The following is a 12,987-nucleotide window of genomic DNA, read 5'->3' as shown; positions in this document are numbered from 1 at the left end:
AGTGCGGCTATCCGTTTTCCTGCCCCTGGAATCCGTCTTGTTTATCTACTCCTTGTGCTGTCTGCGATCCCGTTAAAATGCACACTGCCCCCCCCCCCCCCCCACAGGCCGGCACTCCAAAGCTGATTTATTGGGAGACTGGCTGCAAATTTAGCCGAAATAGACCTGTGAAAGAGCGTGGCAGTATAGTATTTATCTTCCTACTCAGTATACAAATAACCAACTGTTTATAGGGAATAGAGCACGGTGTTGGTTGGAATTGACTCTCTCTCTCTCTCTCTCCCTCACTCTCTCTCTCTCTCCCTCTCTCTCCTTTTCTCCTACTCTGACTCCATTGCCCTAGAATAACCTTTTGGCTCAGCTGTTCACTGAAATTCTGTGACGCCTTTGATGAGGTTTGACCAGATGCATTTTGTGAGTGGCCACTATCATCCAGTGCGGGGAATATCTGAAGGCTGGCATTTCATTGGGCAACTTTGATGCACATGATTGCCTCAGTCAAAATGGCCTCATCTTGTTGATGGATGAACTAATGTAATGTAAAGCCCAGGAGGAGGCTTTGGCATCAGACTCCCTTTGTCCGTAATAGAAACCCACTTACACCATACCATAATCACCTCAAACTTCAATAGAACTGGCCTGGACTCAATATAATCAGGGATATCAATTTCTGTGATTCGACCACATGAAAGAGTTATCAACACTTTAGCTTTTCTCTTTTGCGGTAATAGCCATAGAAATCACTGTAACTCATTTGGCCAGACCTCACTCTGTTTTTAATGGGACGAGAATGGATCGAAGGTGACTTTCAGTCGGTCTGAGTCCTATTGTGACAGAAGCTTTTATCTAAACTCGATTCAAGCGCTGAGGTTCCCATATCAGACGTAGCGGTGAAATCCTGTTTATGCTACACCCAATAGAGTTATTAGCTTCTGTCTCTCGGTCTTCGCCTTCTGCCTCTCATTAGTGCTGCCTGTGATCTTCCCTGGCGATTTAGGCTGCTTTTGATTGGCCGAGCATGGCGGCATCTGCAGCGTCCCTTCTCTTTCACATGCTAATCATAAACAGGCTGATTCTGTTCAGGTTTTAAACAACCTGGCTGTGACTCTTGGCCACCGAGGGAGACTTCATAGTTGAAATGATAAAGGCCATCCTTTGTTCCTTTTAACAGTGAGAGAGAGAGAGAGAGAGAAAGAGAGATGGAGAGGGAGATAGAAAGTGCATTCCTTTCAAGGCAATTCTCATTTGTGGGATGTTTGCAAAATATTTATTTCATATTTATTTATTTATTTGTTTATTTGCTTGGCTATTGTGTTAGTGAATAGTGGCTCCTATTTAGAATCTCTAGTAATGTATAGTGCGAGAGGCGCTCTCCATATTGCCCATATTTCTTTTCAGTTTTTAAATCACACATACAAAACACATTTATCGGCAAATTGTTAGCCCAAAGCGGTGTTTGACGTTGTTGTTTTTGTTAATTTCATTACCCTGACTACTGGTCACTGATTATCCCTCTAAGCCCTGAGTAAGCCTCATTAGTCTGGAATGCATGTTTCATTTGTGCGAGAGTGACCATGTTTAAAACCAGTATCCTGCAGCGTGAAAACAGAAAACAATTAATATTTCAGAAAGCAGGACAGGGTTTTTTTTGGAGTGGCTGACCACAGACAAGGCTGCGCTCCATCACTGTAGAGATGGAGGCATTTTGCATTGGAGCAGACTCGCCTGGTGGCGCCTCGTGCCCCTCAGTAATGACACTTCAATTATTGATTTTCCACTTATCAGATTAGCGCCAATGTCTGAGTCCTCTCTCTCTCTCTCTCTCTCTCTCTCTCTCTCTCTCTCGCTCTCTCTCTCTCTCGCTCTCTGTGCCCGCCGTCTGCCCGCATTACCGAGTCCAGACCGAGTGAGAAAAGGTCAAACAGACGAGCTATCGTGATTTTTAAAAGGCCACTGTGAATTCCCGCACATCGTGCCTGTGAGGGCCAACACTGCTGCCGCGCCACGCGGCCATCGCTGCGACCCAGTCCCCCAGTCTCCACACATTACTCTGGTGCTTCTCACCACTCTGAAGGGCATGAGATGGGGAGAGAGAGAGAGAGAGAGAGAGAGAGAGAGAGAGAGAGAGAGAGAGAGAGAGAGAGAGAGAGAGAGAGAGAGAGAGAGAGAGAGAGAGAGAGGTTTAACACTCATTTATTGGATCAGTCCTCAAACTATGGAGAGTGAGGCATAGTGACATAGAGAGAGATTAATGAGTGAAGGTGAAATAGAAAGATGGGGAGAAACAGAGAGAGAGAAATATGGAGGCAGAGAGAAGGAGAGAGAGAGAAATGGAGACGAGATGAGAGAGAGTGGGAGAGAGAGGGATAATGAAAGATCAATGAGTGAGGGAGAGAGAGACAGAGAGAAATACAAGTAGAGAGAGAATTTGTGTTTGGAAGCTGTGAAACGTGCATGCGGGGTGACACATATGATGCTGCATCGCAATAATTAGGGCATGGCGCACAGTGGAGGCCAATCATGCAGGGCCATTACACATCCAGGGCAGGAAGCATATGGGGCCTGGCGCTGGCACTGCCATCAGCCCGCCTCGCACCGCCATCGCCATCACGGAGGTGAGCCGAAGAGGAGGAGGAGGAGGAGGGGGAGGTGCTCTGGGAATTTTGCCGTGTTTAAATGTGTGAAATGGGCCGCTGCCCAGCAGAGAGAGCTCAGATCCTCACAGCCACACTCCTGGGACCGCAGCCCATCCCGACAAGCACAAGCGAAGGGGATTGCCTTCCGTGTGCGTGGGTGTGTCTTTCTGTGTGTATGAGCGTGTGTGTGAAGGTGTATTTCTGTGCACGTGTGTGTTTATCTCTCTCCCTCTCTCTGGATGTGTGTGTGTGTGTGTGTGTGTGTGTGTGTGTGTGTGTGTGTGTGTGTCTGTGTGTCTGTGTGTCGCCATCTGCAGGCAGGGGGCGGGGGGTTAGTCAGGGCTGAGGCGAGAGTGGTTCGCAGCTGCTCCACGGGAGCACAAGGAGATGGGGCTGCAGCTGACTTTGGCTCCTCTGCCTCCCACTTACAGATGCTGGGATTCAGCTTCTCTCATGCCATCTCTCCCCTCTCTCTCTCTCTCTCTCTCTCTCTCTCTCTTCCTGTCTCTCTCTCTCTCTCTGTCTTACTCTCTCACTCTCTATGTTGTTTTCTCTCTCTCTCACACTCTCTCTTTCTCTGCCTTACTCTCTCACTCTCTATCTACGTTGTTTTCTCTCACTCAAATTTTATTCTCACTGTCTTCCTCTCTCTCTTCCTCTATACCCTGTCTGTCCCTCACTCTCTTTGTTCCTCCTCCAGTGCGTTAGGCCTCCAGAGAGCACCCCAGATTACCCCGCTCATCTGGCACGGGAGGTAAATAGGCGCTTTATTGCCCCCAGATAAATGGTGTGGGAGCAGGCGGTGAGGAATACCCTGACTTTATCTGACTTAGCAGGAGTGGGGCCACAGCGCAGGGCCCTTTCATAATTGGATATTAAAGTGACAACTGGCAGAGTTTTCGCTATTTGTCATAAGGTAGACGGTATAATGATGGGGGGTGGGGGGGTGGTGGTGCTGTGTGACATCCATTTCAAATTGCTCTTAACAGAGTTTTTCTTTTTTGCTATGGAAAATGACTGCCAAGCAGACATCTGTGATTTGCAGAAAATATGAATAACATAAGACACTTCATTTGAGATATTTGGCAAATGAATGCCAGTGAACTCTTGAAGGTGAAATATAAACACTTTTTTGTGCAAAATATTGCCTACAATTCCCACCAATGACATAATTAACTTTGTAAGGAATTGCAGTGGCAGTAATGGCAATACTTTGGGAATTTCAGTCCATACAGTAAGTTTTTACACATAGTGATGAAAAAATCATTGTGTAAAATGTTATCTCACTGCTTGTTGGTAGCTTGCTGGTCGATGCACCTGTATGAAGCCATTGGACCTATAGGATTAATACAGTAAAATTGCCCTGTGTAGATTCCACAGGCAGTATAGCTGCTCGATAAGTTTGAGAACTGCTTGTATTACTATTGATTTTGAGTCACCAGTAAGTCACTGGTGGGGTCTCTATTTCGTTCAAAAAGCTATTTTCATTCCAAGGCACTATTATGCGCTCCCAAACCAAATAAAGAAACGAGGCACTTATGGGTTTATATTGAGATAAATGGGAGGCAGAAGACGCCTATTCAGTGAATGCTTTTGTCATTTGTTTTGCTTTGGCAGTCCTGGTGTAGGTTTTTTCCCAGTGTTGTTAATAAATCAATTAATCAGTAAATGTTAATGCACACAATTACAAATACTCATATTCTGTAAAGTATTAGACAGATAAGCACAGTAATTGTGTTTTTTGATTGAGCTGGACAATATCCCCAGGGCATTTGGCTTTCATTGTTTTTAGAACTGTGAATGTGATGCATGGTACTAGCAGCATGCTGCCTTGATGTGTTGTCAATCCTCAAAGAGAGTTTCATAGTCAAAATCAATGTGACATATTTTGGTTGTGTTACTGTTTCTGGTTGTACTGTGTGATGAATGCTTATTAATGTGTGATGAATGCATATTTATTTACACTGACATTTGAAGTAAATATCTCAGAAAAACGAAATGTGCATTATTTATCAATGTTTTTTTTCTTTTCTGAAATGCATATTTCCATTTCTTAATGTGTATGCATACTGCATATTGGGCTCTGAACTGCAATCAGTTAAACGTGTGTGTGTTTGGCTCCTGCCACTGAGGAGCTGTCACGCCCGTTCTGACTCATTGGGATATAGGTGAGGCCATGTAATGGATATGCAGTGGAGGTAGTGTGTGAGGGCTCCACATAGGCTACCCAGTTTGCCTGCATGTGTGAATTACATCAGGTTCTGAGGCACCCCTGCTGTGTATGGCACAGTTATTGGCAATCATTGATGGTAGGGGGTGATGGGCGTCCACGCGAATGCCTGATGTAAAACTGAAGTGGCTGGTGTGAATAAGAAATTTAATCAGCCCCTGTTCGCTGGGTGCCGGGGTGGCCTGGTTAGATGCTGCGCTAGATTGGATCACTACTCTGAATTGATTGGCCTCATCCGAGCTCCAAGGTTGGGAAGATTGATATCTTCTTCGTCTCTGACCTATTGATGTGCTTCAAATAATTTCGGTGATGAATCGTGTGCTATCTGCATGCCGCCCTGTGTCTTCGCGTGGGGTTAGGGACCATGATCCATCATCAGGGAATCAGAGATGGCGGGCGAGATTCGGCCTGAAAGGAGGCCGTAGTCATCCTAACCTTTCCCGCTCACGATGCGATTACCTGTTGGGAAGCAGATTTCATTAGAGCGCTAAGAGACAGCCTGGGAGTGGTCGGTTAAATCAATGAATTGAGGGTAAGAGGAACACTTGACACCAGCGCGCAAAACAGTGGGTCATCCGTGTGGATTAGATAGATGAAATAGTAGTCGTTGGCAAGATAATTATGGAGACCTTAATAAATGACTGCAATTTCAATTAAAGTGGCGCCCTGAGACCGTTCATGTAATTGCTACAGATAATCGGCTAATTGCTATTCTCTCAGGATGGGTTGTCAGAATTCAGACGAAAAGTTGTCCTTTTTTCGGGTTATCCCGTTGCCTCTCCTCATACATTGATGTTAAACTGTCAGCTGTAATGGGTTGTGGCCTTCCCTCAAGTGAAGCCATAAAACTACATATTGCCTCATAAAATTTAAATAAAGAGGAGGTAAAACTGTCGGCAGAAACAGCTTTACATTTTGCCCTTTATATATTTTACTTGCCTCCAATATGACATAGGCACACTGGCTCTGGAAGGGTACGCCCACTGTATAGTCTTTACAAGTAGAAGCTGATGAGTAAAACTCCTGTAGTAAATTCTAGAAGTTTTAATGTAACACCTGCAGTTGGAATTGTGCTGCCTCTAGTCTAGAGTACATGCAGCTTAAGGAGACTCTTGCTAACAACTTCTCTCTCTCTCTCCATCTCCCTTCCTCCACGACTCTGTAGGGTCCTTCATGGTGGTCAATGCCTCTGGACGTGCCTCGGGACAGAAGGCCCACCTACTCCTCCCGACACTCAAGGAAAACGACACTCACTGCATTGACTTCCACTACTCCCTGTCCAGCCGTGACGGCTCCAGCCCCGGATCCCTCAATGTGTACATCAAGGTGGATGGTGGTTCCCAAGGCAACCCTGTGTGGAACGCGTCCACGGTGACCGAGGGCTGGGTGAAGGCGGAGCTGGCCATCAGCACCTTCTGGCCCAACTCCTACCAGGTACGCACCTCCTGCGTTGTTAGGCTCGCAGCCATGTCATGAGATAATGAGACAATTGACCTGTTACGCCTTGTGTTTATCCACAACAACCACAAAGCATGGATAATGTGACATGAACAGATACTGAATGTTCCCGAATATGCGAGTTATTATTCAGTATAAAAGGTCAGCTCAGTGACCGACTGTGGATCAATTACTGCCAACTCAGTGGCATTTATGTTCAGACAAGGTTACAACCTTGATTCATCTATTCAAATGTATTCTTCCTTGGAATATGTGGCACGCTCAAGTCAAAACAATCTAGTGCATAAGACGGAAAAAAATAGCCTTTACTTTTGACCGGTAGTGTATTTGTATTGGAAACTATTCAGAGTGGTTAAACAAGCCAGTTGTTTAATATTTCAATATGACAGTGTTTACAACATTACATGTGGTCCAACAGATAGGAGATATTTCATGACTTCAATAAATACATGCAAGTGTTAGAACATTGTATGTAAATGCCTTTGTGTGAACAGTTGACAGTTGAATATAGCAGCGGCTAGCAGCGGCTGTCCTTGACATCAAGTGATAAAAATCATTTTATCATTTAATGCATATTTGGAGCCAGTGTGTTCATACACAACCTGGCCAAGACGCATCGTTTGCTGTGTTATTGAAGTAGGCGGAGGACAGGCAATTAGTCCGGGCTGTTTTCTGTCCATCAGCAATTCTCTACAGCGATGATAAACAATGGGTCATGCAGTATAGGCATACTAGTGGGTGAGGACAGTCATTTTGTTGTGGCTGAGGCTGGATGTCTCTGTATGAATTTAGATGCCCCAAGATGTTACTGCACGGTACTCAATAAGTAAACAGTAAACACAAGATCTGTCAAATGAAGCTGTTTATCATATGTCGCACAATAATAATAATCTTCAGCGCTAGCCATGTTTGAATCATTATTATATGTTGGCTTTTACAGAGTGAATGCCAACGTGAAAGATCAACAAAATTATATATGGCATGAAAAATACTCGAAACTGTCAAACTACATGGTAGAGGGGAGACATACTGTAGTTATGAAAAACATCACTTTCACCTGTGACACCAGCATGTTAAAACACATGTAACATTAACACATAAATATTTGTATGAGATTAGTAGGTCATAGTTATAGTTATAAAAAACATCACTTTCACCTGTGACACCAGCATGTTAAAACACATGTAACATTAACACATAAATATTACAATTCTCCCACTCTGAGAAGACTGTCTATTTCCAGATATGTGCTTGCTGCTGTTTTTCACTTAGTGAACACACTTTTCAAGAGAACCATGGCATTAAAATGGTAATGAGGTTTGGTGCCAGAATCCAAGCAGACCTCTAATTTTCTTAGAGCCGTCATTTGGGCTTCACAACACTCCTAGGAAACCTTCGGCACCACAGCTCTCAGCCAATTTGCCCTAAATGGGCCGAAATGAGTATTTCCAGTCGGCAAGCCCTCAGAATGGACATCAGACCAGTGCCTTAGTCACCCAAGTACAATTATCCTCGCAATCACCGGCATAATCTTGCATCAGAAAAGTGCACATCAAATAACCTTTGAGACATAATTTCAGTCCTCGTTTTATACTTCATTTAAAATGTGTCCGGGTCTTTCACACTCTCAGATATACACAGCTTGATGCTCAAGTCCCTTGCTGTTTCACTTTCAACATATGTTAATATGTCTCCATTCACAATCCTTTTAAAACAGATGAAATGATAAAATGTGTCAATCAGCAAAATTATATTTTCCAATATCATTCAACGGATAAATAAACACTTACTCAAATACTAATCTCATACAAATATTTGCTCTTATGCAGAGAAGTATGTGTTCAACACATACAGACACATAGAGCACTACAGCTGGCTTTCAGTTGCTACCACATGCCTTTCATTATAAAATATTTAATAATAGGTTGCAAAAAAAAAAGATTGAACAAAAAACCTCCTGAACTGAATTAAATTTAACTTAATCAATTGGCTGTTAAATATCAGGTTTTGATGTCTACAGAAGAGTCTGACTGTGGGCTATTAAAGGGCAGAGAGCGCCCCACTGTGTGCTTGATTAGAGCAGGAGGTTTGAATAGAGGTGGTGGCAAGACAGATAAGTGCCCAATTTTACCAAATAAATGTCTGGATCAAATTCAGCAGTTTTCCACTATTCCATTCTGCTGTTTGTTGTTTCTATTTATCCACTTAAAGCTCTTCTTAGGACCTGTGGCAAAACACTCACACAGTCAAGAAAACAACAAACTTTCAACAACTGTTTGGAACAGCTTCCTTTCAAGCTCACTAAGACTTCATTTTCTGGATGGAAATTTGATGTGACAGGCTTGTGAAATTTGATTTTTCAGGCTTTAGCACCGCAGACGACTGTGGAGCCTGAAGACTGCTTAACCTCCTGTTGCCCCAAAGTGCCTCACACAGAGGCCAGCCAAATGATGTTCCTTTTGGCTGCTGTTACTCAGATTTAGTTTGCCTGTTATGACAGACAACTGCCCTGAAAAGAGAACACGTTTACTTTGGAAGAGGTGACCATGTAACGCCATAATGACAGATGGAGGCTAGCCGTAATAGCCAGTGAAGGAGAGTGCAAATTTGGTGCTGTGGATTGACCCTCGCACATTTGATGGCCATTTTTTTTCCAAAAGGGGTTCACTATCACCACCATTCTTCTCGTAGTTGTCGATGTGTGAATCATCACCACTGTCCGAATGGCATGTCAGTTCAGTGCAGCCCTTGGCACTACTTGCTGATAATCACAATAATGACGGCAGTGCGGCACTCACGTTTGCCGCTGTCACACCGTTATTACGACGGGGGAAGTGGCAAGGTGGTGATTGTGCGGGAAAGTCAAAGCCCCTGTTGAACATAACCATGCTCTTTGATGTCTTTGCCTCCCTTTGATTTTTAAACCAATCAACCCTTCATGGCTCTCTGTCTAACTAACACCTGGGGAGTAGAGGGTCATTTCATTTTTAGACAAAGGAAGAGAGGGACAGAGAGAGAGAGAGAGAGAGAGGCTGGCTGAGGCAAGGAGGATTATTATTTGTACTGCATATACCTGCAGCGCACTTCGCATCAGTTGGAAGGGAAATAGCAAACCAAAACAGCACCAATATAAATGCCTCAGTAAGTAGTCTGTAATCCATGTGCGTGTCTCAGTGTGATTTCTTTGGGTTTATGAAATATATGAAATATTTGCTTTCCTGGCAAGGTATATAAAATTAAGTTACACTTAAATGAATGAAATCACGCAAAAGTAAACATACATTAATGAGCTGAGCTTAACTGAAAGTGAATTAGGTGTTAGTAGCGGTTCGCCAATAGCCTCTGGGAAGCCATATGTTTAACACAACCGAACATGCCCATGTGGTAAGTACACTCTAGGTTCCGATGAATATTTAACACTCCTCGTGTCTGAGTGTGCTTCTGGATGTGGTTACTCCGTTCTGTTGGTCTACATGCACCAGAAGCGTTCTGCCGTCACGGTAACTGTCAGAGCGGGGGCCGCCATGCGCAGATGTCGATGAAGCAGAGGCCAGAGGGGGGGTGAAGGTCACCCCGGGCATGCCCCTCCCCTTGCCCCTCGTGTGCCCAGGCACTCCGGGCCCAGGTTGGCATCCCACGGCATGGCACACTCGGGGACGCACATGTCCCTACCACATGGCACATCCTCAGTGGCAAGCAGTCATGCCAGTCTGCCATGTGTGTGTGTGTTTACAGTACCTGTGCACTGCATGGGACTGTGAGGTGTGTGTGTGTGTGAGAGAGAGAAAGTGTGTGAGTTTGTGTCTTTATGCGTGTGTAAACTGAGGACAATTTCATGGGACCTTGCACAACCTTTAATTACGATCTGCTCCCCCCAAAGTGAAGAGTGGCTTTCCTCCCCACGACAACCTTCTGTTTACGCAGTGAGTCAGCAAACATTAATATGCACTCTGGCAACGCTAACTGGCTGTCTTGATCCTCGCAGATCTAAACGCAGCCAACTCCACGTCCCTTGATGTCTGTGTATTGTGTATTGTTTGTGTGTGTGTGTGTGTGTGTGTGTGTGTGTGTGTGTGTGTGTGTGTGTGTGTAAGAGAGATAAAAAATCAACAGGAAGAGTGTGTTCTCCGACCGTGTGTGTATAGGTGAGCACTTTGTGAGGACAGGGATGAGAAGAATCAGAGATAAGTGAATTTCATGGGGAGGTGATCAAATTCTCTAATCACATTAGCCACGTCCAAACAGGTGCCTCCACTGCAGAGAGACAAAACCTGTGGACACGAGGTCAGACAAGGTGTTTACGCAAATACCGGTTTCAAATATCCCTTTTTTTTTCTCTCTCTCCCTCATAATCCATCCCTCCCGTTCTCTATCCCCCCATCCCCTCTCTCTCTTCTTTCTCTCTCTCTCTCTCCGTCTCTCCTTTCCTCTCCGCCCCCCCCTCTCTCTCTCTCTCTCTCTCTCAGGTGATATTCGAGGCGGTGTCGGTGCAGGGCCACCCTGGATACCTGGCGGTGGATGAAGTGCGAGTGCTAGCCCACCCCTGCCGTGAGTGACCACCCCCGTGCCCGTGACATGACTCCTGCCTTTCTCACTCACCCAAGCAGTTGCTCCGCCACTCCTGGCGTGTCGTTCAACAAATAAAAACAAATAAATAAATAAATAAAGTACAGAAAAATCCCAAGAATAAAAAGTAGGCTGGCCCCAGCCTGTCGCTGGCTCTGCTGGCAGGGCGGAGGGAGCCATGTGTGAGGCTGAGGGGGCCGAGAGAGAGACAGATTGCAGGGCAGAGAGCGGAGAGACCCAGGGCCCTCTCATCATTTGGCCCTGACAGAAGGGAGTTACCTCAAGTTACTGCTCCAGTGAGGCGGCTCGTGTCCCAGTTGGACATTCTACTGTTTCTAGAAGCAGAATCAGAATCAGAATTGTGCTTTACTGTAATGGCCAAATATGTTTGCACAAATACAGAATTTGGATTCGGCAGTTGGTGGCTCTCCAGCAATACAGATATATAGTTTTTGATATACAATATAAAAGACAATGCAGACAGTGCATACAAGATACAGTATGGATTCTCTCTCTCTCTCTCAATCCCTCTCTCTCTCTCTCTCTTCTAAATTCTAGACTTGGAAACGGTTCAGTATTATGGACGGGGCACTTAAAAACCGCAGAATCAGATTAGAAAGGGAAATTTGCAGTCGACGAGACAGCAATTCATGCGTAGTTGTTCTGTTATGAATGTCTGAAATGAATGTCAAGCTTGTCTTGAAAAGGGATGATCAATGAATATGCTGTTATCTATCCATTTCCAAGAGTAATGAAATGGGATATGAAAAAAAGATGGCCAATGCCATTTCAATGCCATGTTTGATTTTACACTAAATTTAGCTTGAGCACAAACATTAAACTTTCTATAATTTGAACCCATCAGCAGAAACTTTGCAAATTGGAATTAATATATTATGAAAAGTCAAAGAAGACGAGCTGACATGCATATTTGCCACTCTAATGCAAAACTACACAAATAATAATCACATCTTTAAAAACTGTGTTTGTCATATTTGTCACAGTCTTTCTGAAACTCTATTGATGCATATAAGCTATATTTAATTTGCACAAGATATAAAACACACGTATATAGTCCTATGCAAATATTCCTCTATGTTTACTTTTAGTTGTGATGCTGTGCTTTATGATTTTTCCCTGGATAGCTTCTCCTGTGTTGGTAAATGTCACAAGGCTCTCGTGTGCAGTGGGCTGTTTGTAGTGCGGTGGGGGTTTGTGTTGTTTAATAGCCTGCTGCGCCGCTGGTAAATGCCATCGGACTAACATGTGCTCTCGCTTGTTGCGCTGCGCAGGTAAAGCTCCCCACTTCCTGCGACTGCAGAGCGTTGAGGTCAACGTAGGCCAGAATGCCACCTTCCAGTGCATCGCCGGGGGCAAGTGGTCCCATTATGACAAGTTGTGGCTACAGGTGCGTACCTTACTCTCACACCAACAGATATACACGCATGTACAAAAGCTCATCCATGCATGCACACACACCTACACACACACGCACACATACACACGGTCATTCATGCATGCATGCACTTGTGTCGATGACCCTGCGTGTTTAGTGTGTGTATTGAGGAGAGAATGTGTGATCTATAAAAATAGACCTTCATACCTGTGTTTCTGCATACACACACACACACACACACACACATACACACACACACACAAACACACACACACACACACACATGCACACACAGACACACATACACACACACGCACACACACACACGCGCGCATACACAAACACACACACACACACGTATTAAGGCAGTCCTTCTGTTACTTTGTAAGGATAACAGCTGTGTTCAGGCTGGAATGTGAAGCACCATTAATGTGCCAGAATGGTTTGAATTGCCTGCATTAGCGAGCGATCCATGCCCCCTCTGTGTAAGCAAAGATAAATGAATCAAATCAGAATCATCTTTGGTCCCATGTAGTGCTCCACATTAATGATGGCCGAAGGCTATTAGTTAAGACCCTTGACCATTGACTCTCTCCACATTTTTTGCTAATGCGGATTTGGTAGAATGGCTCCATTTGGCTGCGGGGACTGATGAGGAGAACAGTAAAAAAAAGTCACGGGCCAAGTGCTGTCTTGCACAC

At 44.6% G+C, this 12,987-nt stretch overlaps 1 protein-coding gene across 17 annotated transcripts in view; it reads left to right on the top strand.

Moving 5' to 3' along the window:
- Positions 1-12,987, top strand: part of ptprt (protein tyrosine phosphatase receptor type T) — a 213,570-nt gene that overhangs the window by 65,679 nt on the left and 134,904 nt on the right. For all 17 annotated transcript variants that reach the window (XM_042089740.1, XM_042089730.1, XM_042089744.1 and 14 more), the window contains exons 3-5: positions 6,032-6,300; positions 10,791-10,872; positions 12,183-12,298. In XM_042089740.1, the coding sequence (XP_041945674.1) occupies positions 6,032-6,300; positions 10,791-10,872; positions 12,183-12,298 (467 nt within the window). The remainder of the gene's footprint in view (positions 1-6,031; positions 6,301-10,790; positions 10,873-12,182; positions 12,299-12,987) is intronic.

Source organism: Alosa sapidissima, chromosome 4 (assembly GCF_018492685.1).
Source record: "Alosa sapidissima isolate fAloSap1 chromosome 4, fAloSap1.pri, whole genome shotgun sequence".
NCBI classification, from domain to species: domain Eukaryota; kingdom Metazoa; phylum Chordata; class Actinopteri; order Clupeiformes; family Clupeidae; genus Alosa; species Alosa sapidissima.
The sequence above is the reverse complement of the archived record's forward strand: the minus strand, read 5'-3'. Positions and strand labels throughout refer to the sequence as shown.